Source organism: Tinamus guttatus, unplaced genomic scaffold, assembly GCF_059628265.1.
Source record: "Tinamus guttatus ecotype Peru unplaced genomic scaffold, ASM5962826v1 Tinamus_guttatus_pri_ptg000013l, whole genome shotgun sequence".
NCBI lineage: Eukaryota > Metazoa > Chordata > Aves > Tinamiformes > Tinamidae > Tinamus > Tinamus guttatus.
The window spans coordinates 70,765-98,432 of NW_028288547.1; the positions used below are offsets into that span (position 1 = coordinate 70,765).

Sequence of the window (27,668 nt, forward strand, 5' to 3'; positions counted from 1 at the left end):
CAACAGTATTGTGTTATCCTTATTGGCATAGTAAGAGAATAGACAGAATCTTAAAATTGAAATAGTCTCAGCCTCCATTGAAAGAAACTGAAAGGAACACAGTCCAATTCAATCAGGGCAGTAACAGTGCAAGAGCCTTTATATATATGTTAAAACAAAAACAACAACAAAACTCAAAAATGCTTCCCAGGATTATACATGAAGGTTGTTTCATGATTAAAAGGAAAACAAAAACAAAGCCTTTTTATGTTTCTTGATTACTATTTGCATGTGTTACTGTTTGTGAATACCATCACAGATGAAAGGAGGATATATTGCCTTTGCCAGCCCTCTTCTCTTTCCTGCTAACTTCAGAAAAAAAGAACATGCAATTGGCTGAGGAGATACTGTCACTGCTTTAACATTTTCTCTCAGTACCATTTTTTTCAAAAGGTTTTGCCTGAGTATTAGAGCATACCACAAGTGGCTTAAGAATCACAATAAAACCAATTAACAAAGAGTCACCTAGTTTGCCTTTAATAAAAGCTGTCTAAACTTTAAGACAACATAAACAAGTTGCATTTGAACATTTTCAGCTTTAGCTCACTTCGAAGTCATTCAAACCACAGATAAGAAAACGTATGTCCTTTCAAATTACTTCTGTTTTGAGTAATTAAAATCCTCAATTTGGGAACCTCAGGCATTCATAGACAGCATGGTGCTCTCTGTTTCAGAAACTAAGGTTCCCATCAATCTCACCACCATTCCATCCTAGCCTGAAAGACTCCTGATTATGTTTAACACTGCAACAATTTGTGTTGGGAGGACATGTAGCAAATACCTCCTAGGCATTTGCCAACGTGGCAGAACTTCTGGTTCAACACTGCTTTTCTGGGAAAATGACTTTATGTCTTGAGAAGTAGTATTTCGAGGCAAAGCAGAGGTCCCTAGGAATGCTGCCTAGCTTTGTGTACGTTGTCCCATTGTGCTCTCTTCAATGGGCCACCAGGATAACTTCCACTCCACCAGCTGCCACTGCCTTGGAAGAAAGCTGGGAACAGCCCATAGGTAGCATGTGGAAACAGACTGTTGAGCCCACATACAGGTTTGTATTTGGATTGGTGAAAAAACATTGCTGTGTTCAATGGGAAATACAAGGTACAACTGTACATCCTCCTGCCTGCAGTTACACAGAAGCAGATATTTAGGCCTAGGAAACAACCACCACCTGGCAGCAAGGACAGAATACAAACAGGCATGTGGTTCCCAACACTGAAGAGGCTGAAATATCCTTGGCACATTCCATGAATTTGTTTATGCTGCAGAACTATCTATGGATGACATTCTTGAATGACAACAAGTGCCTGTGACTTCCAAAAACTCTAAAGGAAGACAGAGATCATCAATTCTCAGGATAAAGCCCTTAAAGGTCTTTCGTTTTTTGGTAGAACAACACAATATTACCAATATGGCCACAATTTTTATCTACTAGTTAGCTTTCTATCTTATTAATGCAACATACAACATTGCTAATAGCAAAGAAACAATACTGTAGTTTACAATAACAATATTGAGGTTTGTTCTGAGAAGGAAATAAAGGAAGGTATTTTTCTTTCTTTAAACATATTCCACTGCTTATTATTTTGGAGGAAGAAAATAATGGCAAGTATTAATGCTTATTTAAGATCCAAAGTCAACCAAAAGGCTTCTGTAGAAAACTATTAAGATTCCTAATAATAAAAATATTTGCAAAATTTAATTACAAATACATTTTAAAAGCAAAATTCTTAATTAAGTACATCAGGTTAGTCATATCGGTATTATTCCTTTAAGAGGAAGTTAACATAACACCCACTGCATCTGTGGGAACAACTAAACATACAGAGTATATACAGTTATTGATCAAGTGATGTCAAATATATAAAGCAAAGAGGCAGTATTTACAATTTGGAACCTACACTAAGGTTATAATGGAAGATGAAGCAGGAGTCTGCTAATACCTTGAAGTATTAAGTACTACTGATTTCATGCATTTGTTCTACAACTTGTCCTAAAATCTCATCTACTACATCAATATCATAATTTACTTGCTGCAAGTCTAGATCAGGCATGATTGTAGTCAAAAGTTGTCCAACATTCACTCGAAGGGAGCGTAGTTTCAGGCTGCAAGAAAATAATGAAGTATGTTTAGATGTTGATCATGTTCAAATACAGAATAATTTAACTTCACAAATAGCTTTATTTTCCAAACTGGAAAAGCTTACATCAGTTAACAGAAGTGATGCAGTTAAAGCTACTGTGAGATAATTTCACAACCCACCAATTGTTCATAGCTGAGCCTCTCAAGTTTTAGTTTTGAAGGTTTATAATTCCTTAACTTTAAACAAATACTTGAGAGGCCAAGAGACAAACTAAACTCCCCTTTTCCTCAGCATGGATTACAAATATTTTTTAAAATCTTCAAGTTAGTGAAGAAGCACTGGCACAATCCTTTATCCCCCACCACTTTGTTTGTTTAGTGTCAACAACACTAACACCAGTGCCTTTATACATTTAGAAGCACAACTCATACCACCTGTGGGGAACAAGAGAAAAACGATCAGCAGGAAGGCAAGAAAGTAGAGTCTGTCCAAAAGCTTGAAAAATGTAAAGAGCAAGTAAGGTAGGAGCTACAGCACAAGGAAGTTACTATTTGTCTTTTTGCTTTCTCCCTTGGTTCTGCTACTCTGTCCTCTTCCTGGTCAAATTGCTTCTAGATCATCCATCCCTTCTGGAGTATTTCCTTCCACCATCACATCCCTTACAGCCTGCAGCAGCTGATCTTCACAGTGCCATCATTCCCAATAGCACCTGTGAGTGGCCTCCATCACAAGCAGCACATGTATTTGCCAATTATTTTGGGACAGACACATCAGAAGCCATAGAGAGAAGATGAAACACTGCTAGATGAAGGGGAGACTGAATCACAGAATGAATTAGATGGAAAGGGGTCTGTGGAGGTCATCCTGTCAGTTCCTCCTGTCTCCCTCAACACACCTTCTGGGCAGGGCTCCATCAGGTTGCTCAGGACCTTGCAGAGTTCTGAAAACCTCCACGAATGGAGATGCCACAGTCTCTCTGGACTCCCATTCCAGGGCCTGATTACCCTCCCTGTGAACACTTTTTCCCCCCCATCAAATCTAAGCAGAGTCTCTGCTGTGTCCATAATGGAGAGTCAGGCTCCCTCTACTCCCTCCCATTAGGCAGCTGAAGCAGCCTCTTCAGCCTTGGCTTAAGGCTATTTCCCTCAGCTTCCCATTTTACACCATGTGAACCAGCCCCTCTCCAGCTTGGCACTCCATCCTCTGAACTTGTTGCCATAGCCCAATGTCTTTCTCATATCAGGGTACCCAAAACTGTGCATACTGCTTTGTATTTGGTCTCACACAGGCCTAGGCAGAGGGGAAGAGTCACTTCCTTAAACCTCTTGCCGAGACAGCCCAGCACGCAGCGAGCCCTCGCCACCGCAGCGCGCTCTACGGACTCACGTCCGACTCGCAGCGCGCGAGCGCCCTCAGGGCCTCCTCTTGCAAAGCTGCTCTCCGCTGAGCTGCCTCCAGCCTGCACAGCTGCTTGGGGCACTTCCAACCCGGGCGCAGAACTCTGCCATTGCCTCTAGTTTCCAGAAGTTTTCTTTCAGCTCACTTCTCCAGCTTGCCGCAACAGGCACCCTTCCCTCCAGCACACCAAGGGCTCCTTCCAATCTGGTACCATCATGAAGTTGCTGGGTTGACCTTACCCCATCATCTAGGTCACTAAGTCATCATCTAGGCACTAGAGGTATTTGCCAGTACTGGCCCCAGTAGGGGCCCTGACAGACGTCAGTAATACCTGGCTGCCAGATGGCCTTTATGTTATTGTTCAGAGCCATTTATGCGCTGAAGTTCAGCCAGTTTTCCAGCCCACCTATTGAAACCATACCTCATATAATCGGCTATAGGGATACTACGGTGGACCATGCTGAAGGCTTTGTTAAAAATGAAGGTCTCCCCTCATCCGCAAGGCCTGTCATCTCATCGCAGAAGGCAATCAGGCTGCAGAGGTACAATTTGCCCTTGGTGAATCCATGCAGGTTGTTCCTAGGCACTGTGCCATCCATCATGCGGCTGGACAATGCTTCCAAGGGGATTTGCTCCACGGTCTTCGAGGTTACCCTGAACAGCTTGTAGATCTTCCATTCTGCTCTTCTTGAATATGGTGCTTTTCCCAGGCACCAGGGATCTGAATTGCTTGCCACAACCTTTAAAGGTGTCATTGCACAGCCAATTTGCTACGAACTTGGTCAGCTGCCTCTTATGCATTTTACCTGGTCCCAAGGACTTTGGCATGTTCCAGTGTGCTTAAATGCTCCGTAGGCTCAGTCTCAGTCTTCCTACAGGTAATACTTCAGTCCCTCACACTACTACTAGGTTCAGAGATCTGTGAAACCAGGGGGCAAATATTACCAGTAAAAAGTAAGCTAAAGATAATGAGTGCTCAAGTCATTTCCATGTCCTTTGTCGCTATGGCTCCTGCCCAATAAGCAACAGGACCACATTTTTCTTACTTTCCCTTTTGCTTCTGCTGTGCTCACTGGAGCCTTCTGGCTGCCTTTCACAACTCTTACTAGTTCTAACTCCAGCTGACCTCCGGCCTTCATCTCCATCCTACCTGCCTAGGCAGTGCCTTTATATTTCACCTGAGTAGCTCACACTGTTTCTGTCTCACGTGTGTACTTCCGTGTGTTTGATTATTAAGCAGGAGCAACAAGCTCCCAGTGTGCAAGTTTAAACACTCATTTAGTTCAAAGATTTACTGTGAACACAACTTAGCTTCAAAGTGATAGCTGAGCAATCCTAAGTGCTTAAAGGTTGTATCACTTATAAAAAGCAAAAGTTTTTCAGCAGAGTACTAGTTGTCATGCAAGAAAAGCAGAATGCAAAAGTGAAGTTCATCTACACAGAATAAGCTACTGATCCCCCTCTCTTCTTCCCTCCTCCCTCCCTATTCTGCAAGTCACATCCAAAAATCATCGTGTAACATTTTTGATATTCTAAAAAATGCCAGTATGGCATTTAGTTATGTAATGGCCAATCCTGATTGCACAGATAGATTTTTTTTTTTTATTTAAGTCAGTTTATAAAAAGATGAAATGATGAATTTTGAGTTTGGGGGTCATAAAAGGCAGTAGAAAATAATTCCAAGCACCACATTTTATTTTGTAATTATCACACATGGCCTTTGTCAAGGTTTTTCAGATAAAATCAGCCAGCCAAAATCTTGCTTGATCTAGTCTAGAAAGAACAAAAGCGATACCTTTCTCCATCAGAAAAATTTACCGAGTCTTCTACATTACTGGTTGTAGAATCATTTGCGTGTGCAACTGCTTGGGGAATTGAAGCTTTTAACTGTGCGACTTCTGCTTTGAGCTCTTCACACTGACAGGCAAGTTGATTTTTTTCCACTTCTAGTAGTTCAACCTATCAAGCAAATCAAAATAACTAGTTTTATACAAATAAAATCATAGTAAGTGTGACAAAAATTTAAAGTATTCAGCTTTATTAACAAAGTTAACAAGTTTGACATACTACTTTATTTAAGGCATGGCAACACATTCAAACTGCTTTAAAATAACCAGACATCAGCTGAACCACTCTGTGCACGCTTCACTCAGGCTGAATCAGATGAATCTGTCTCAGGGTGGCTTGTTTCTATCTATGGAAGCAAAACAAGTTCTTACGTGAATTCAGTAATCCCTCTCCCTTTTAGGTGCCTTGATTAGATGATAGACCAAATTTCACCATGTGATACATCATGTATTATTAGAACAGCCATAAAACATTCATTTAACAAGAGAAACATACCTCACTTTTATATCTGTCTCTCTCAATGCTGCATTTGTCCAGTTGCCTGAAAACATCATCCAGCTGCACAGCGATTTCGTCCACCTCATTCTTATTTCCACCCTCAGCACAGCTGGTGCACTCAGTTTTTAAGGTCTGCAGAGTACTGCATTGCTCCTTCAGTTTTGCTATTTCTTCTAAGGCCTGTTCATACAGAACAGTCACTTCACCCAAACTTCTCTCGTGAACATTTCCTTCTTCAAATGGAAGAATCGTCTCAGTTGACTGATGGCACATTTCTTTTTTCACATACTTATTATTCATTTCTAGTATCATTTGCTCCAGTGATTCCACTTGACTGGTTAACACTTCACACTTGTTTTGGTATGTTTCTTTTTCTTTGTTTACTAAGTGCAGCTGATTTTTCAGTTCACTCAGGGCATTTCCAACATTCGCAGATGTCTCAGAAGCATCTGGTACATTCTGCGGTTCCGTTTCCATTTCTGACCTGGGCACTGGAATAGCCATATCATCTTCCACCTCTTCCTTTTTAACGACTAATTTGGGGAGCTCAGTCTGTGTCGCTGAAGTCAACTGGTCACTTTTTGATTCTGAAGCGGTTGCACTACAAGGTTCTCTGACGTTGCACTCCTCTTCCTGCTTCCCTTCCTGATCCAAATTAATACATTCAGCTTTTATGACAGGAACGTCGGAATCTGCTGAAGGTTTTGGAGTACTGCTCTCCTCTAAAATGATGACATCTTCATCATCATCATCACCACCACCACCATCAGTGTGACTACTGAATGTTTCAGTTAACCGGGGTGTCTTTAAAGTCACAGATGTCAAACAATTCTGTGCCCTTCGTTTAAGACTGAGGAAAAAAAAACATTAAACTGATTACTGGACTTGTTCAAGTCAACTAATTTGTTTTAAACTATGAGTATGTATTTTCTCCATAATCACTGAGCAGCTAGAAAGAGATGCGTCTCACGTAATACCTTGAGATCAGTAGTCAGTCCTCTAAAAACAGTGGCTGACATCCACACAGTAGATTTTTTTTTCCTTATCACAGACACTGAATCTCTTTCAAACTAATGTGTTAAAGTAACAGTTCACCTGTAATAGCGGTCAAGGAAAACATACTACAGAGTGAAGCTAGCATAGAATCTCTTCTTAAACTTGGGCAAACCCATTAGATTCTCTTGACAGTACACAGCATTTTTGATACATTCACTTCAGCATTTCACAGTGTTTTTAAGATACCATTAGCTGATGTGCTCCTATACTACCAAAAGTGACATTTCTCTTATGGCAGCAACAGCCTAAAGATAGGTCTACACTCAACAATGTACTTCTCATTAGCAAATTATTAATTTTAGAGATAAATAGGAGTCTAGTTTCTATAGGTTTACTAACCTGTTATCAGAATCTGCTGAAGATACTGATCTATTTGAAACAAGTAGAGGTCTTTTGACAGAAGCATTTGATGTTTCTGGTAAAACTGATCTTGGAGGAACAGTTTCCTTTCCACTCACAGCTGAGAATGTTTTAAAGTCTTTACTTGAAGAAACTGGAGTTTTTAAAAACATTTCGTTACAGAGCTGTAAGACAAAATTGGAAATGGAAAAAAAAGAGACAGGTATTCGTAAATAATTCAGAACAAATTTAAATAGCTCTGCCAACTATCTGAAAAAAAATTATACTGACATTTCTGCTGTATATTGCGAGGATTGTCCAAAAAACAAACTTCTTTTTTTTTTTTTCCCCCCCCAATAAAAAAGGACTAACTGGGCTCCTTGTTGCAAACTCCAGTCTTATTAGCTTAGTTGTCACCAAGAGGCCTACTAAAGTGTGTCCGTGTTTTCTCCGATACATCCTTTCCATGATGGCTTATGGCATACACCAAAAATTCACACAAGTTATTGGATGGTAACAAGTTTTGTACCATAATTACTGACTTTTGGCAAGTTTCTCAGAGACTTAAAGCACTGTACGCACCAGCAGCACACATCTCCCCCTACAGTGTTACTGTCATGGGAAAGCAGCTTTCTAATTTTACAAGCCTTTCTCCAGAACCAGATATTTTAAAGTACCATGAAGAACCTGGGGAGGAGCTTTCCTTGAGCTGTTCTGTATCTCTAGGTCTGTCCAAAATAAGGGATAATCATTTCTGTCATAGCTGATCATACCTAATTGTTTGTCCAAAATGAATGCTTCTTACCTTTTACAGATGACCTTTCTACTTATCTATAAAACCAATGGCAGAGAAATAAAAGCAAATGAAATAAACAGATTAAAACATAATGCGCAAAACTTTTGTTCCAGAAACCTAGCAATCTGATGTGAACAAGTTATTTTGGAAGCAACTTAAGCTATATCACACTCAGGAAATTTGATTCCAAATTACAATCAACATTCTCTGAACTAAACCACTCTGACTTGCATCTTTATTTCAGGAGAATCTGAGGGCCTCCTTGCAAAACAAGCTCTCAAAGTACAGTACTACAAACTTCTCCTTACCCTCCTTTTATTCTTATTTTTTCCTTTTCTAAGGTTAATTTTACATCTTTCTCTACGAGAAATGCACTTTTAGTAATTAGATGTCATGTCATAAGAAAGAAAGAAAGAAAAAAAAAAAAAACACACCACCAGCAACAAAAAAACCAGTGATTGACACTTTTTCTAGTATTATTTTGACTTCTCTGAGGGCTTTTGCCCCTTGCACTTTTTCCTATAGGAGGCACCTGCCACCATCAGGCAGCAAAGATGTGGCCTTTGGTTTACTGTACAGCCGTCAAAACAGTCTGTGCATCAAGACAGTTGACCGTGAGCTGAAGAAAACCGTACCCCAGGCTGGACTCTTTGCATACACTGCCTAGTCACATTCATGAAAGTTACCTGGTGGCTGTACTCCAGTCGTTTCTTCAGTTTTTCCCTGTCTCTACACAGTAGCAAGAAAAAGAGAAGTTAAATTCAAAATGCAAATTATTCATACAAACTAACCAACCCAATGAAAGCAAACACAGTAGTCTTCGTCTTGCCTAGACACATAAAAATCACTGAATAACTGAGGTTGGAAGGGACCTTTGGAGATCCTCTAGTCCAATCCTTCTGCACAAGCAGGGTCACTTACTGCATATGGCACAGCATCACACCTAGGCAGGTTCTGAGTACTGTCAAAGGAGGAGACTTTGCAGCCTCTCTGGGCAACCTGTTCCAGTGCCCTGTAGCTCTGATAGATATATTATGTTTTCCTGACTGAAAATTACCACACATGTATAGCTTAATGTTAGCTTAACTACAGACACAGATTCATTCAAAAATTGTAATAAAAATGTACTAGTAAGTGAACCAACATTTAGGTATAAATGGCCAAGACGTTCTCTTTCCAAATACCTTAGTTAAGAACCTTCTTACTCTTATGTAAATGTCTGAAGGTATTCAGCTTTTTCCACATCAGCCTTGAAAATACACATTTCTTAGACAAGGGCTCCTAACAACTCTGGTAATTTGCTTCTCTGTAATATCCAAAACTATCCTCATAATCCCTTAGAGGTTTGAAATATTGCTTCTCTGAGAACGGTACCTGAACATCAGCTTACTAGCTGTTAAATGCTAAGAGTTCCTTTTAGCTATGACTTTCATAATACTGATTTAAGAAAGCAAAAGAACATGAGTTAGAGATAAACTTGAAAAAACCTCTGGAATGTCAACACACTAACAACAGAAAGAAAGAACAATCCTATTCATCTGTTCCCTGCTATGATCAGATTTAGATTTTAGGAAACTATCTTGTGACTAGATACTCCCAGAATGGTTGCAACCCTTTGCAAAGGTTTGTTGAAAGGGTGGTTAATTTTTATGTTCAGATTCCAGTGTAGACACACAACACTCACGTACTTACTTTTTTTTGTAAGTTTTTTCGTAAGTAGGATGTATTACATCATCATCTTCAGGTTCTTCTGGCACATTACAATTCCTGATTTAAAGAAAAAAATAACAAGAAAGAGCACAACATATGTGCTAGCACCAAGCAATTACAAATTAAAAATCAAAATTTATATATTTATCCAAGTTTAATTTTACCGGAATTGTGGGTCAGGATTCAGAGAGCAGTACCACTTATCTGGCAAATGCTCTATTCCATCTGGCAGCTTCCGCCATTTCAGACATCCATCACACTGCACCCAGGTCTGGTCAGGCTGCTTTCTGTAATGAAAAGAAAATATCAGAACTTTCATATGAAAACATTATTTTCATGAACTAGTGTAGAACAGTAGTAAAACTATATAAAGTTCCTCTATTTAAAAATGATACTTACTGTATCTCCTCAACAGGCAAAGATAAGGGATATTCTTCATTTTTCTTTGTTTTCATTTCATTCCAGTAATCATTAAGTTTTTCTCCTAGTGCTGCTATTGTAAGTCTAAAAAAAATAAAATAAGTATATATACATATACACTTGCACAACAGTTTGATTTTTAGGGTTTTCTAAAAGCAAAAAGGTAGACATTGTTGGAAGTCATGTTTTTTCAAAGGGTTACTAGAAATAGGACTCGGGGAACATACAAGTGCATATTTTTTTTTCCAACTGCGGTCAAGAGCGCGCGACTCAACGCTGTGGGGTTATTATGCCCATCATTGTGGCGTGCTGGCTGCGTAACCAGAACGTGGGAGTCAGTCCCACACCTGCACTCACCCCCCACCACTCGAACAAGTGCTTGTGCAGCGAACTAACCTGGCCTATAAAGTTTTAATCTAGGTCTCCTCCGAGCCCAGGGCATGAATTCTGGTGCCAGAACAAGAAAGTGAAGCAAGGGCAGAAATGAAGAGCAAAGCACAGATTGGTTTATTTCTCTTCTGGAGAAGGGAAAGGGGCAGGTTATCTTTAACTGATCATGAAATTACAGCAGTATTTTCACGTTTCTAAATTGGGCTGGGAAAGTATCTTTTTTGAAATCCTGCAGTGTTCCTTCTACAAAGACCTCTGAAAGAAAAGATCTTTCAAGTACAGTATTTCTACGCCCACATTGCAAGTGTTTTTAGAAAGAAACAAATAAAGCATTGAGCGCTCACTGTGCCAGCCTGTGGGAACACGGCACCAAGGCTGGATAACACAAATGACTCTACAGCATTCCTCATCCCTCCCCTCTGCCAGGGGAACCCTTAGCGCAGCCGTGCGGGAAATAGCTTAGGGAACACTTTAATTGGGAAAAAACAAACACCAACAACAAGCAACAAGAATTGTTTTCTAGTTAAACTGACTCTCTGATCTGCTTTACTGTGTTTTCTGAACCACAGCTCAGACAGCAGCACTGTGGCAGAAACCTCGGTGCTACCTGAACCTGGCAGTACCATGGCAGCTATCCCTGCCAAAAAAGGCCACCAGCTGAAGGGCAGAACATACAGCCTGAAGAGGCAGAGACTTCTCCTGCCAAAGTCTACCCCACCTATGTCTGCAATTCAATACCCAGCATGTACAAGTGCACACTGAAAATAAAGTGCGGGGAAAACAGAGAATTGTCTTCTTGTTGTCATGAGACAAGGGATAAGCAACACAGCAAGGAGCTATTCTCACAGTCCGCATCCACATTTTCTCTAAGCATCTCCATTCAAATTGCTTAGGTAACTCACTCCAACCTTTCATTGCCCCAAAAGTCTCTCCTTTCCTTCTTAAAGCCAGCACAACTAATTCAAAGCAGGCGAGCAAGAACAAGCTACCAGACTGAGATTCACCACGCTTGAAAATAATTTTCTTTGATTATTTTTCAAGTCAGGGTAAACCTTCCATCTTGTTCACTGTGACTACACAAAACACTGCACTAGGTACTGATTAAAAGGATGTTGCAAATACGTGAAAGAGTGGCAACTCCGAGTTAGAAATAATGACTGGAACCAAGCTGTGTCCCAAATGCCAGCTGCCTTGAGCTTGTGTGGTGTTTTACATGCTCTATCAGATAGGAAAGGACTTCAGGACAGTCAAGCTCAGTCAGTGTTAGTAGGGACACCGAAAAAAGGGTTCCAAAATATCCAAAACCACTTTTGTAAGAGCTCAGATTATATATATATATATTTATATACACGTATATATACACACATATATATTCACACACACAAATATATTATAAAAAAACCACAGTGCGGGATTCATCTCTAAAAATTGTAAATATCTGCTACCCAAGTCCACATATTCTCTGCATGATGAACGCAATGAGACGAGTACAGATACAACCCCAAAGAGAAGGTGGGCATGCAGATTAATGATAGGATGTTAGGCATCAGTGACTACTACTTACAAAACAAACAAAAACAAACAAGAAAAACAAAAATCTTTGCAGACAGATATTTCACAGTGAAAAACACTATTCAATACAAATTCTACGTAAAATACATATTCACCTGTACTCATTTGTGTAGTCGAAGTCTTGCTTGTTATGAGTTGGCTTTAGAAAGTTGCATTCGATAATCCCAACTACACCAACGCCCATATTGTTTGCCTGTAAGAAATTAAAATATGCATATTCTCTACTAAAACTGCAGGAGTTTGCCAGGAGTATTACAAAATGTATACACTAAATAGAAAGAAAGAGGAAAAAAAAAGCATATGGACTATGATTCTTATCTCTAAAGAGACTCTCAAGAAAATCCTCCAGAATTAAAACAAACAAATGAACCAAAGAAACTTATTTTTGCTCTAAAAGATACACTTATGCCTGCATTTTATGCATTAAACTTGGTATCAAAAGGAAAGTATTAAACAACTGCATACAATTTAGCAACTTTTAGTTGACACACAAACTAAGAAAAAAAAAAAAAAAAGTTTTATGAAAGCACCCTAGCTCTTTTTTTCCTTAAATCACCATGTGAATGAAAATGATTTTTATATATGCAAACATTTTTTCGGCTTTAAATTCCTACCTTTAACTGACAGCCAACTCTTTCATAAGCTTTGATGAGTCTATTTTTATGGTACATCATTATTCCATAGTGGTCTTTGTTTTTGCAGTTAAATCCAAAAGTAATTCTTACTGTTTTAGCCTGTTTCTAGAGCTTAAGGAAAAATCTGGTTAATCATAGGTAATACAAAAGAATTATTTACTCTGATCTGAATTATTTATTCTGATCTGGGTCTCAATGTTTTTTACACTGAGATGATTCATTTCCTCATTAAAAATAAAAGTAAATAAATAAATAAAACAGCAACATACCCAATAAAATACAGACAGCTTACACACAAACTCCCATCACTCCATTTGGAGGGAAATAATGCACATAAAAAGGATACATTCAAAAATTTTGGCCTATATATATCACGCTCAATAAATGCGAGGCTTTTGGAAACCAGCTGCGTTTTCACTTTTTGTCCTCGTAGAATAATCTGCATTCTTGGCTTCAGATACAAAATACTGCAGTAAGCCTACAAAATACGAAGAAATTTCTATTATTCAAACAAATAAGATATGAATAGTTTACAAAACAGATGTTTAGGAAGACAAGTTCAGGTTTTGACTAAAATGTTGTAAAGGCTCTCCCTATTGAGGGCTTAAAAACTTCAAGACACACCTTAAAATAAGAAATGAAAGCAAAAACATTACCTTTGTTGCAAGCTACCGCATTGTTAACCTATCTTCTTATAAGCATGGCAAATATTCTATAGATTTTAATTTATACTTCATTTATGATCATATTTATAGCTTCTGATATTTGAAGTATATTTATGGCTCTAATGAGTCTTAGGATAACTGCAAGATTTAGCTCAGCTAGAGCAACACTTCTGAGTATCATCCAGAGAGTTCACAACTCTGAAGAGCCCTCAAAGATTACGGATCGGTAGCGAATACAGTGGTCTTAACTGGCCTACAGTCATAGCCAAGGTTTTTCTGTGTGCAGATATGCAAAGTAGTTGCTTCCAATTCGTTGTCCTCTTCTTAAAACCTAGAAAAGACATTTTACCAGCCAAAAGCTGTCTGTTTTAAAGAGCCACGTGAGCATAACATCGGTACTACATGCATTTATGCCTGTACTACAAATGGAGTGTTTACTTTGCTTTACAATCGTACACACACCTGTTTTAATTTTTGAAGTTATTCAGTGCATTTCCATCTTGCTCCATAGAGGATTAGTGATGTCGACATTTAACAGCAAAAGTTATTTGCAAGATCATATTAAAAAAGAACCCAAACAAAAAACCCCGCTGATTTTCTCCTGGAGAAACATGAAAAGTTTATGCGAGTCCACAAAAACATTCCACTCCCAGTTTTCATTAAATGTTGACATATTTCCCTGACATGACAATTCTACACTCCAGTTTCCTGTTCTCAACCATACTTTGTTATACTAAACCAAAACTGAATATACCCCAGCTTCATTAAAAAAGAAAAAATAAAATTGAAAATGATATACATACTCGTAACGAGTAGTCACTTTCTGGAACAATCTGGTCCATTCTCTCTTGTTTTTTGTAGCCTCTTTTTCCTGTTTCATCCAAGTCTTCTGGAATTCTGATGTCGTATTTATCTTTCTCAAAATCAAACTCTGTTTTTTCATTTTTATCTCTAAGAAGTAAAGTTTAAAGAAAAAAGTTAGCTACAAAACTAACTCTAGAAAGATATTGAGGAGCCCAAAGGACATCAAAGATACAGGAGAAAGGGAATTTCTTTGATTTATACAGTGTTTTTCCTCACAGTTATTCTAAAATTCACATCAATATGTTCATCAGATTCTTTTGGATACCTGAGAAATACAAGAGAAGTGACAGCACATAAGACATTCATAAATTCTACCTTAATTCTAATTCTGCTCCCCTGGGCAGTTCCTGCAAGCTGGGCAAGGGGGAGGGAAGAGAAAGTGCAGAAGGGAAATGAGGAGCCGCTGCTGCTGCTCCTGCAGCAACTGCTGCTAAAAACAAACAAATGCCATGGACCAGCCGGCCTACCAAAAAAGCCACAATGACCAGCAACAGGCAATTCCAAGCCAGGAAAGGACTGGAAATTTTTACTCCTGAAACAATCCCATGGAAGCAAGCAGATAAAGAGAAATCAAAGTAAATGTATGCAGTTATGCTTGTTTTATGGCAACCAAACAGTCGAATACTACCTTAGAAAGGACCAGGTGTCACCAGGGGGACAGAGCTGACTCAAAGATAAAAAGTCAGTCATGTTTGGTTGTACACACATACATTTTTGTTTGAATTTTGTCCTCATAACTTCTGCATAGGTCTCAGGTAACCGATTTCCAATTCATCTCTTAATTTTCCTTTCGACAAAGTGACAATATCTCAGTATCTTATCAAAGCAAAGGCCCTTACATTCTCCTTCCTGCTGCTTTTACACTACTTTACCTGAGAGATTAGCAATACTTAAAGCCATACTACGGTACTGCCATCATATGAGCTTCCTCCCTGCAGTTCCTGGAATCACACTACCAAAACCTTGTACACTTGCATAGCAGAACAGGTAACACAAGACAAATCAGTGAGATGAGAGGCTGGGCCTTCGCTTACCTTCTAAGATTCCAAATGATAATTCTTGTTCCCCTTTTCCCCATGATAGCATCCAGTTCTGCCAACAACTTCTCTTCAGTAGAAAATAGAGAATGTGTTAAGATGGCCTTCAGGTTGTTTTTGGATTCCACTAGATTGCTTATCTGTCGTAACCATCACGTTAAAGAGGATAACTTCTAGTGAAGTACGCTTTCAGGAGACAGATGAACTCCCACAACAGTATCCTGTACTCCTTATGGGCTCTCTCAGCTCCTGCAAACTTGGGAGTTTTAACAAACTACAGCTCTCCTCTCATCTTACAATATAATTAGAGCACTTGTAAGACTAGACAAGATTTTCTTCAAGGATCTTAATATCCAAGCTTTGCACATACACACTTAACATTTCATTCAGAAATCAAAGGATATGTTGGTTGTTGAACGTCACTATGGGAACCATGACGTGTTCTGCCTTCGTGACTTCAAGGTAAGTCTGGGACAACAGGCCCACACTCATTGTTTCCCCATTCTTAGTGAAGACTATGGCATCTTTTCCAAGGCGCATGGACCCTGATTTAAAGCCATTTCCATACAGCCCCACTGGAACACGGCCATTCATCACAGATTTCTCACTGAAGCCAAAGCTGAAACACAAGAGAATATTGGAAGAGGGTAAAAAAGCCCCATAAAATATATAGAAAAAAAAAACCCCACACACACATGCAAGACTAATATCAAAATAGACTTGAGTTAATCTCTTTGAGAAATTGGTGACTAATGTACAATTAAGCAACATACAGTTAGACAGATCCTGAGAATTACAGCTGTAATATTGCTAAAACACATCACAACAATTAAAATTAAAAGTAAATATCACTTAAGTATAGATCAGAAATATCACCTGTACAGAATTATGCAATAAGCATTTTTAAAGGATTATAATATTTATTATTGGGCTTCATAATAAATACTCAGAAGGGGCCCCTGGCAGAAAAGTTTATGCATTTTCTAAAAAATGACAGAAAAAGAAAAATCTACACATTTGTCATTAATAACTAGATATTACACTCAAAGTAAACCAGATAGCTAAGTGGATTTAGCATGCAAGCAATTAATTATATTTTACAGAAAAAGATAACAGATTGAATTCAAACTTGCTCAAGTTTAAACCCAGCGCTTATCTGGAGGCCAAGGAATCCCACTAGTACTAGAAGAACAACTCGACACCATCCTCTTAGCTAACCAAAGAAACAGAACCTGCATATAAATCAATTCAAACCCTTTAGACTATTCAAAAGGTAGAAAAAAGTTATCCGTCCCAGAATTTTTTTTTAAATAATTTCTATTTTCCCTTCACCTCTGATAAACTAAAAAAAAAAAACAAACAAACAAAAAAAAACACCTCACTTCTTAGCTCCTCTAAAGGCACTGCATAAAGTTTTGCAGCATAACACGGCACAGAAAACTAAATGCTAATATGGGAATGGGAATGCTAATAGGAAGGATAAAATGAAATTAGGGGAAAAAACACACTGACAAAGCAGTATCAAAGTTGTGCTAACATCTGCCTGTTATAGTATTGGGTCATTATTTACGTTTGAAAGTTCTAAGGTAAATTTAGGAGCTTAGTAATTTATATAAGAGGAAAAGGAAGAAGCTGAGCAACAATACATAGAAGTTATAAGAAAAAAATTAAAAGTTATCCACCTTAGCATTTTGTGCAGCTTCTCCGAGTTCATACCATTTCCGTTATCGGTGAACGTCAAGCATATATTGTCATTTATCACCGTTTTGTCTATCCATATCTGTTTAGCACTCACATCAGGATCATAAGCATTATCTAAAATAAATGAATAAATAACAAAAATAAAAGGAAATAATCAAGAGAATTGCTCAACTTCAGCAATTTAAGTGTGAACATATTTTAAAATGCTTAATTCCAGTGAAGATCCCAGATAGAAAATTTTACAAAGTTATTTAAATGCATATACAGCACATAATAGGACCCTCTCAGGAACACACAGATAATCGATCTACTTACTTTTAGTCTTGCAACACGACCATGCAACTATATGGAACAGTTGTTCCTAACTCTAGGATGCTACACTTGCCCATATATTTCTTTGGTGCACATGGTGGCTTAACTAGCTCTCTAATCACGAGCTCTCAGTTTTGCATTTGCACAAAAAAACAGTTACTAGTCAGGGTAACCAGTTATGAGGTGGTCTGATAAAGCTCAAAATTTGCCACCATTTTTCAGCTTCTTAATCAGACGTGCAACTTAACAGGAGAAGTTTTGTGCTGTGAGAGAAATTTTTCTCTGATTAGTCATACAATATTAGTCAGTTTGGCACAGGAACAAAAAACCCACAGATTTTAATAGATGTGGTAAAAAAAACTTTAAGTCTCCTCAAATCCTATCCTTTTTATAATAGACAGCCCTGAAATAGAGCATTAAGATGAAAGAGCTGCCTCATAAGCAGGCAACCCTCACCTAAATATACCACAAAAATTTCTACAGATATTAGAGACGATAGCAATCTCCTGGCAAAAACTGAGATTGTGATGACTGGTTCAAACATGAAAACAGGAAACAAAATCTACAGGAGTTTCTACTTTCATTTCCTTACTGCCCAGGGGCTGCTGCAACACTCACTTTCTCACAGCCACCCGAACACCTCTTCTGATTGCCCCTAAGTGGATAGGCTACTGGCAACAGTATAGATCATGGCAAATCACAAATATATACAGCAGCAAAAATATCTTGCCTGCTATGAGCCTTTTTAATTGGGAAATCAGATTTGAAATGCTGAAATACCTCGGATAATCAACCTCGAAATGCCAAAAAACAAAGAAACCCCAGAAAACAACACCACCACCAACACAAACAAACACACTCCTCCCCTGCTTGCCCCTCGCCTCCATTCCAGACAGTTCTCCAAACCTGAAATTTTGATTCCATGGAGCCAGGAAGTCAGAGGAAAAAAAATATATATATATATTGCGGCTCTGCTACCACTTCATTTCTATATTAGCAAAGTTTTTTCAACCAAACCACATCCTTACTTTGAGGAACCAGCTACAGAAAGCATACTAAACATTCTGTAAGTCAGAAATCAAACAACTCTGTGAGGATATCCAGTTAACAGACAATAAATACGCAGCAATAAATTAAACTGACAAATAAACCCTAATAAAAAAGCAGATGACAGATGATAAAGACCTGAGCTATTAAAGCACTGATGACCATTAAGAGACCACTAAAAGAAGACTCAAGTGTAACTTTGAAGATGTTCAATCACAAACTTTGTAACCTAAAAGAACAAAGTAATATTTAACAGGAGTTCTCAAAGAAAGAGCAAATGGGATGCTTGAGGATACTGTCATAGCATCCAAAACTTACTATGGGATGTTTCAAGGAAACATCAAAGTGAGGAAAAGGGAGAGGAAAAGGTATGGGACAACAGAAGCAAGAATAGACAGGTTACAGTGTGCAAGCTGGCTGCATGTTAACCAGTATGTTTGCACAGTTGGTTCCTGTGCCTGACTACTGCATTTGTTGCACCTTCTTAAAGACCTGCAAGCTCTCTACTCTGAGCAGGTGTCTGCATCAGTTCACTCAGACAAATCCAAGTCTGTAAAGAGGACGTAGGAGGAAACCAGAAAGATCCAAGGTCTGGGCCACACACTGATCAAAACAGAAGCAAAACAAGAACTACACACACACGGGTCCGGACACAGGTACTGCAGGTATCCAAGTCTTGGCAAAACACCCAAAAAGATGACTGTGCATGCAAGTTGAGTATGTGACGGTACGTGTATGCTCCACTAGTGAGCTTCAACCCCGAGCAGCCAGCAAGCAAGAACAGCATCGGCTCTTCCAGGCTGTACACATTCTGAGAGCCGTTCATGTTTATCCAAGTGCTTGCAAAGTCGCTGTCTTCCAGTCTGTGACAATCTGTTTGTGGTCAGCTGTGCCTATATTATTTGTAGAAGTGTTTGCAGATCCTTGGAATCTGTACTTGGCCTTAAATGTTGGCTGGACTTGGAAGCCTCCTGCCTTGTGCTTTTCCCATCTGGAGAACTAGGAGAGGAGGGATTCACATGATCCTACAGTCCCCTAGATTTAGGAATTCTTTATAAACTGCATAAAAACAAACCACTAAATCCTGGAAAGCCTCCTACAACAGATATCAGAAATTAAATGCTGTTAAAGAATAAAGTCAATCTGTTGACTTTATTCTGACTGAAAGACTGAAAAAAAGAAGTAAAAATTAATAGCAACAACAGGATCAACTCCTTCCCTTACTTTTTCTGTTTTAATAATGCTTTTCCTTTGGGTAACATTGCCATCAAGTACTCAAGCAAACTACCGATCTACATACCTATGAGTTCTGCAACTGCACTGAAAGGCCAGGTGTGACTGGTAGAGTTGGTGTGCAAGAATTTTGGACAGAGCTGAAATAAAACAGAAATAACAACATTAGTTTATGGTCTTCAACCATCGCAAGCCAGAAAACAGCTCCTTGAACAAAGTAACATTCAAGTTACAGCTTTTTGATAATTTTGTATAAAGTAATTAAACCTACTGTTAGGTACTGGCACACTGATAACTTTTAATGGGAAAATTACTAAAGATGTTTAAAACAACAGAATGATAAAAAACTCAGCCCAGTATCACGGCTTGTTTCTAACATGGGTTATGCAGTCATCCTATCCATCCAGGTGCTTCTTTATCATTACAGAAATCTAAGGAACTATTGTCACATACTAATGCTGGAGATAACAGAAAGGTATCACAGTTACAGTTCAAATCTAGCAGCAGAAACACAAGCTCTCAAGTGTTGAAAATATACATCTCATGCCACGAGTATGAGATTTAATCAAAAAAAACTGAAGGGCACCCAGTGACTTCCAGGCTACAGTCATGGTTCTTTCTGTCTATATTGATCAAAATCTCCCATTATTGGCACCTGTCAGATTCTCTCAACTAGTGGCTTGTGCCCTTCCCAAATCATCAGTGAGAATAAAATGTATGAGCCTGATCACATGCAACCAGAGGAAGGTAGCCACCACTAGGATAAGTATTTTATTTTGCATGTTGTCATCTAATGGGACACATCTTATAGATGCCAGTGACAAAAGCATTCTCAATTCTTTTGTAAGCTTGAATTTGTATATATTCATCTGGAAATCTAGAAAAAACAGAAATAAGCATCCATATAGCATAAGGATTTGATGGTGCAACTTCTGGGGAAGTTTATTTGCTGAAACTGATATAGATGGATGTGCATTACCCTGAATATATCATAATTATACTTTTATGGGGCTTTTAATGCACACATACTGCATATACACTTATACCTTGCCAACATAGTTATGCTGATGACATAAAAAGCAATATATACGAATACATGGCAACACTGGAAATAATTCATGTACAGCGCAGTTTTATTGGAAAACATAATATAACGCATAATATTATATATAAACCAGAAAATGTACACCCCCCTCCCCCAAAAAAAAAACCTTTACCGATCAACTATACCGACAACTGCTTTCGTAGACAGATCTAAACAGAAATGAGGAATCATTTCATGTCTCCAAGTTCACTTATCAGAGAAAAGAATAATGCTACAACCAAATCAAGCACGGTAGGCAAGGGATCACAGCAAGGGTAAGGCAGAAGCAACCTTAGGTCAGGGTAAGTTGTTCAGAAAATGCATCCTCATTCTACGGTCATCAGACCACAAGACAACAAGTTCAGGTTGCAACTCAATCCCTATATTAAGGCACAGAATATGTATGACTATAAAACCAGGTAGCAATGAAGAACATAGTGTAAAAACTCCAGTTTCATAAAATCTGCTAAATTGAATCTGCCCAAATCACAACGTTCATTCCAAATGCATAACAGTTATTTACAAACAATTCAGAATCCAAGAAGAAAAAGACATCAAGGCATTTACTGGAAACCGCACTACTCCATATGGTGGCACACCATTAAAGGGAACTCTTGTTTTCTTCCCCCACCATACAGTGGCTCAGGAGATCTCAAGGTCCTGCCTGTACTGGAGCATTCCTTCCACTTGAACCTTTCACACTGCTCACAGCCTTTACTCTTTTCTTCCTAAGCCTTATGACCAACTTGGCAAGAAAAAAAAAAAGTTTGTTTTTTTTCCTCCATCCAAAAATCCATCCTTTACATAGTAGTTAAGAAAAAAGAGAATAGTGATAGACATTCAACATCTGCTCAACCCTCTGCTAACAGTTCTTTGCAGCTAGTCAGGGAAAGGCTTCAGTTGCACAAGAGGCAGACTGGGCACTCCGGGTTCACTACTAGCTTTAGCATAAGATTTAGGAAAGAGCCCTGTGGGGGTAGTTTTGGAAAGGCACATAAAACTGTGAACCTTCTCTGACCAAGCAATGCCAGTAAAGGAAAAATCCTCATTTCCAACACAGATTTAAAACAAAAAAAAAACAAAAAACAAAACAAACCAAAAAAAAAAACCAAAAAAAAAAAAAAGATAAACATTATTTTTCCAGGGAAGCCAAGTGCACATATGCATAGCAAGCAGATGACTTCCTGGGTTGCCTATATAACCCAAGGCTTCTCCATCCGCCCTTTTACTGCTGCGGGCTACACTGGACTAATGCTGGCAGGAATACTATCTAAAACCTCTTCTATAAACAAACATGGGAATCATGTTGATCATTCTGGATCCATGTTTCAAATGATAAGGTTTTGGAAGGGCTGAAAGATGTTGCACAGAGCTGCTGGAACTTGATTTTGGGCTCTGATCTCTACCTGAGCAAAAGAGAAGAGAGAAATCTCTCACATTCCACACAAGTCTTCCTCACAACACACAGGACCATTCGCTAACAGAAAGCGGTAAAACAAAGACAGCACCAAGCAGGATTGAAAATGGGGGAAGAGTGACTTCCCAGTTTGCCTCAGAGCACACTCAGTTGTCTGCACAGCCACAAGGAAACTGCATTTCATCATGAATGTTTGAAGCCAGTGCTGTCCCCTTCCCTGCCTCAGCTATGCTTCAGCCAGCTCACAAACTGTACCTGTTCGTGCCTGATGGAAGAACAGAATGGCTAAGGTTAAGAAAGGGTTAATGTCAGGGAGAACAATCCCTTTTTAGTATGTTAGCAGGACTGCAGCAGAGAATCCAAAGCCAATCATATTGCTCACTGGACCTAGAGTATTTTATTAGTATGAGGTTTTGGATTTGCAGCTTCATTTTTTCCCCCGGAGAACAAGTCCAGCAAAACCCCTTTTGAGTATACAGCTTACCTCTCCCTTCCTTCAAACTAATCCTATAGTTTGTATTATTAAAAGACGCAGCAACACTAATAGAAACATATTCTACACCTGTAACCGCCAGTTATCTAAAAACAAAGCAGCTTGTGTCTTATTGGAGGAAGATCTCACTGTCACTCTCCTTCGGTAGTTGTTTTTCTGCCTTCCTTCTGCTCCGAGCGCTGTCACAGTCCTTGTCCTTCCACCCTTTCTGAACTGTTCTCAGGCCACAGTCTGGCCAGGATTTATTTCTGTGGCAGCGACAGTGCCAGCTCCAGCAGCGACAATCCCATCTGGCTGCTTGTTTCTTGACATGCTCCTCTTCCCTCCTCTCTGCCAGCCACGCTAGCACTGGTACGTGACTGAGTAATGAACCACATAAGGGAGATGATCCAAATTAAAAATACATTTTTTTTTAAATCTTATTTTTAACATGCATCAGTTCTATGATCTGTCTCATGCAACTGTGCAAAAAATCTACCCAAGCAACAGAAGGAAACAAATGTAAGGGTGGGACTTAGTTACCAGGCCTGTTCAAAATATCTATGCTGTTCATACATGTTCCTAAATCTAATGCAAACAGTTTGGCGAAATGCAACTGTATTTCCAAAGAACAGCTGCTGACAGAAAAGACTGGGGCCATGACTGTCTGCCCTGGAAAGCTGAGCCTCTTCACTGTGGAAGATGACCTGTTTGAGCACTCTATCAGCTGCTTCATTTCTTTATTCAAAAAACTACAGAGAAGCACAGCTTCGACTGCAAACAGACATTTTTCAATTATAACGAAACAACAACAACAACACTGTATCCTAAAAGCCTAAAAATAATTCATAAAGTTACCAGTAGCACCTATTTTAGTTTAGGTTTCTCATCTGTAGGAAGTCAGCTTGTCAAGGAGATTTCAATTTGAGATCAGTTTTAACCACTTTAAACACTTAACACGTTGTTTCAGAGAAACTGTGAAGAGAAGTGGAGATGAAACACCTATGAGAGCTACAGGACATACATAAAACTATAGGTTCTGAACTTCAGGTGGTTGATAGGTAAAGCCTGTGATGGTGGGAGCCTAAGTCGGTCAGTTCTGAATATATACCAGCACACATTTGTCACTCCAACCTTTGGGAAGGTTCTCAACTGCCGTGAGGCAGGTTTTTTCCACTATTCCGTTCCAAGTTTTAAAATAAGCAGTAGGGTTCTGAACCGGGGTGCTTTTAACTATAAACGTCACTTAAAGACATACATGGCAAAAGCCAGAAAGACCTTCAAAACGAAACCAGATTTAAAAACCGCGGACTCGAAGCGCCCAGCAATGCTGTATTGAAAACGACAACAAAACACACGCAGGGGCGGTTTGAACACCTCCCCGCGCCGCATCACCGCGCGCAGGGAAGCGCCCGCCCGGAGCACGGGGCGACACGCGGCGATAGCGAAAGCGAAAGGCGGGAGGCGGCTGCCGACCCCCGCCGGGCGCCTTCCCGCCGCTGCCGACCCCCGCCGGGCGCCGAGCGGCACGGAGGGCCCCCGGCCGCTCCGCTCACGACTCCCGCAAAACAAAAACAGAAACCGCGGAAACTCCCGAGCGCCGCCCGCCGCGTCCCGTCCCGTCCCGTCCCGGCGCCGCGGGGCAGAGGCCGCAGCGCGGAGGGCTCGGCAGCGCGCAGCGCTGCCGCACAGCCTGGAGTTATGTCACCCCCGCAGAGCCGCGGCGGGCCCGGCTCCCTCCCCCGCAGCTCCCCGTACCGAACGCGGCGCCGCCCGCGCTCCCTCCCTGGCCCGCCCCGGCGCCGCTCACCGCGCTCAGCCGGATCCCGCCCTGTGTTTTCGCCGCCATCTTTTGTGCCGCAGCGAGCGCCGGGGCGGGAGAACGGGAGAGCCGCCGCCGCCACTTCCGCCTCGCCCCCCTCCCCGGCTCGCGCGCGCTTCCGGCGCGAGGCGCAACCGGCCCCGCGGTTGCGGGGCGGGGCGGGGCCGCGGTTGCGTCGGGCGGGGGCGGGGCCGCGGCGCGGGCCGGGCGGGGCGGGCGCAGCCTCCTGCCCGCCCAGGGGCCGGGGCTCGGCGGGAGGGCGGACGCGCAAGGGCAGCCCCCGAGCGCCGTTGTAGACGAGTAACCGCCCTGGCTAACGCTGAGGGGGGCTGCTGCCCGCCACTGTTGGCCTAAGCGTGGCTAAACGAGCCCGGCTGCCAGCGCCAGGCTGCAAGGTGGGAACCGAAGGTTTAATCAGATGGGGTTGCGGCTCCCTGCTAACCTGAGCGCTTGCATAACGCGTTCGCGTCAGCGGCCTGCACAGCGCCCTGCCCCGGGCTCTCTGCTGTGTTTGTCCGAGGTCAGATTCCAGGACCCTTTGCAACAGGTAACCAGTCCTCACCACTGGTTGTCCTACTAAGAAAAAAAATAATGGGTGAAGTAGGGACGTAGTTTTATTCGTGTGAAGGGTGAGCACTGTGCCTGTCAAACTGCATACAAGCAATACGCAGTCCTGCTCTGTCACATGCAGGAGGAAGGGAAGCCTGAAATCGTTACTTCATGTCCTGTTTGCTCACTGAACAAAATTCCCGTGGTATTTCATCACAGTTACTGCAGTACTTGCAGACATTGTGAGCACAGCCTCATGGTTACTTACCTTAAGTCCAGACTTAATTCTTTTGCTGGAGGACTTGAAAAAAAAAAAAAACCCAACATCTTGACATGCATTTCTAGTTGGAAAGGTCCCCACTGTCCATTACAGCAAGCTCTACATCAACTCCCCCTTTCCTTTTGTATAATTACATAATTCTTCATTATATAATCTCAGAAGGAGCTACTATTCTGATGGAGGACAGATAGAAAGAAAAGTGATATAGATATACTTGGCAAGAGAAACAGTTCAAGCTAAAAGATAGGCCTGAGTTACAGTAATTCAGGATGACTGAAAGGGTACAGGCCACTTAATCATGCCCAAAGAGCAGCTTTCAACATACCCTGGGCAAAATGAATCTCTTCCCCTGCTCTCTTTTAACAGAAAACTTCTTTTTTTTTGGTCCATTCTTCTGTTTTCCCTTTAATCAGCTTAATCAAACTTAATGCCTCAGGAAGAATTCAATTTCTTTCTCCCCCCTACCCCCCCAATATATTACCTGCAGGTCTGCTACAGTATTTTCCAGCAGAGGAGGTACCTCTTACTCGAGTATTTTCAAAGTATTTTTAAAACACACAGTGTAAGAGTAACAGCTTTTGAGGTAGAAGGTGTATAGCACTATTATAAAGACATCCTAAGATAGCAAAGAGAAGATGTAATCCGAAAGGCAGTTTTCGCATCAAGGTTTTGGAACTATCCTTCTCTAGCCCTGTGGTATGGAAAACAACATTCACAGGAATGTTCCCATTGCCCGGGAATGGCAGTGCTTTGGGGACATTCTCCTTGAACATATAAAAACACACAGTGTGAAGTTTAGGAACCTCTGTGGGGCAGAGAACATGTTACGAAACCTCCTGGGAGAGGCAGTGGCTGGACGTGCTCTGCCTTTGCCTCCAAAGAGGCCATCGCTGTGTGTCAGGGATGGAGCTCCTGCTGCCGCTTCCTTCGTCTGCTCCCTGCACGGCCTGGAAGCGCCTCCCGAGAGCCCAGGAGCGGGATCCGCGGGTGGAAAGTTTGGAAATAAGAACGACATGTGAAGCAGAAGAGGCTGGGCTTGTGTTACAGGAGTCGGGAGGTGGTGGCGCAATCGTGTCTTAGCAGAGGGCCTGGCCTCACACAGAGCCCCTGCTGCCGGCATCCAAATTAAAGTTGCTCCATCAGCAACAAAGGCAGTTTGAAAAAAATGACAGGTGCATTTGAAGAGGTATTTCAAAATAAAATTTAATATTAGAAGAATTACATTCAAATTTAACATAGAATACATATAACCATTACTTAATGCTCTGCATTTGAAGTTCTGCTGTTCTTTGGCAGTTATCTTAGAGTAGATACAACTATCTTTTTTGCTGCAGGAAAATTAAACTCTTAACTATCTAACTACTTTTCCTTCTGTGTGTCATGCTATGTTGCTATGATATCCCAAAGCTTAAGTATCCCAATGAGAAAGCTGAGCTGGGTTATTCTGAAAACAAGCAACAAACACCACCACAAAGTGCAGTATTTTCTCTCCAAGTTTTGATACCGAGTTCTGTGTTAAAGTTTTTCAGATTTATCTTCGCTTAAGTTATACTGCTTCAGCAGTACCAGTGTCAGAGAAGTACAACCTGCCTCCTTTGTGTGGATTTAACAGCAGCAGAGTAAGATTTAGAATGGTTATCGTTAGGTTTTAGATAAAGAATAAAGTTAGACTGGTAGCAATACCTTTAGGCCCGTGTAACAGCACCCTGTCCTTATCTCTCTTCCAAAGTAAAAGAATATTTTAGCTAAAGCCCCTTCCTTCTTGTTCCCTCCTTCTTTTTGTAAGTATGAAAGATCTGCTTATAGACTATTTGTTAAAGAACTTAACACTCACTGCTTTAGTGAAATAATTCTGCAGGTCTCAAATATCTGCTGCCTTTAAACACAATGATCTGCAGAACCACAGAACAAAGGCAGAAGTGTATACAGAAGTTAAAAATTTAGAAGCGCATGGTATTTCTGTAGAAGGTAAGACACTCTTGTGTAGGTTCTGCTTTTAAAGTTTGTCACCAGGGCTAGGAGGAAAGAGTAAAGAGTAGGTGACTGGCACCCGACTCTCCCATGGGAGCATAGGCAGTCTCAACGGCACGTTCCCCTTCAAATGGAAAAGGGACAAAACCTTCAATAAAAGATACTGATTTACCAGCTTTTGTTAGATGAAGTTAAGCAAAGACACAGGTTTATGGAACCTTATAGAACAAGGTTAAATGAAATGCTTGGTGGCAAAAAAAAAAAAAAAAAAGTTGTAGATTTTAACAACCCATTTGACAGAATATTATTTTTGAGAAGTCCCCAGGTATGGGATGCAAACACTGGAACATTGAAAGTAAAACTACCAAGTCATCCTGAGTATTCCCTTTAAAAATTGATTTTACATAAGTTAAAAAAAGATTTTAATTGTAT

General features: G+C 40.4%; 1 protein-coding gene across 1 annotated transcript; it reads right to left on the reverse strand.

Moving 5' to 3' along the window:
• Window positions 1–1,221: 1,221 nt before the first annotated feature.
• On the reverse strand, window positions 1,222–24,523 carry MORC3 (MORC family CW-type zinc finger 3). The gene is made up of 17 exons (XM_088523350.1): window positions 24,425–24,523; window positions 19,709–19,781; window positions 17,031–17,163; window positions 15,753–15,967; window positions 15,346–15,493; window positions 14,251–14,398; window positions 13,129–13,260; window positions 12,762–12,881; window positions 12,243–12,340; window positions 10,165–10,269; window positions 9,930–10,052; window positions 9,748–9,822; window positions 8,742–8,784; window positions 7,260–7,444; window positions 5,862–6,714; window positions 5,314–5,477; window positions 1,222–2,142 (listed from the first exon to the last, which is right to left on the reverse strand). Exons 1-17 carry the CDS (start codon window positions 24,461–24,463, stop codon window positions 1,989–1,991), a joined length of 2,808 nt encoding a protein of 935 aa, XP_088379476.1. The 5' UTR covers window positions 24,464–24,523; the 3' UTR covers window positions 1,222–1,988.
• Window positions 24,524–27,668: the final 3,145 nt, after the last annotated feature.

Excerpts from the sequence above, each read along its gene's own strand:
- MORC3 (XM_088523350.1), bottom strand. The coding sequence starts at position 24,463 with ATGGCGGCGAAAACACAGGGCGGGATCCGGCTGAGCGCG. Across the intron at positions 13,261-14,250 it reads AAAGTGACTACTCGTTACGA|GCTTACTGCAGTATTTTGTA; the intron begins GTATGTATATCA and ends CGTATTTTGTAG. Across the intron at positions 2,143-5,313 it reads AATTTTTCTGATGGAGAAAG|CCTGAAACTACGCTCCCTTC; the intron begins GTATCGCTTTTG and ends ATTTTCTTGCAG.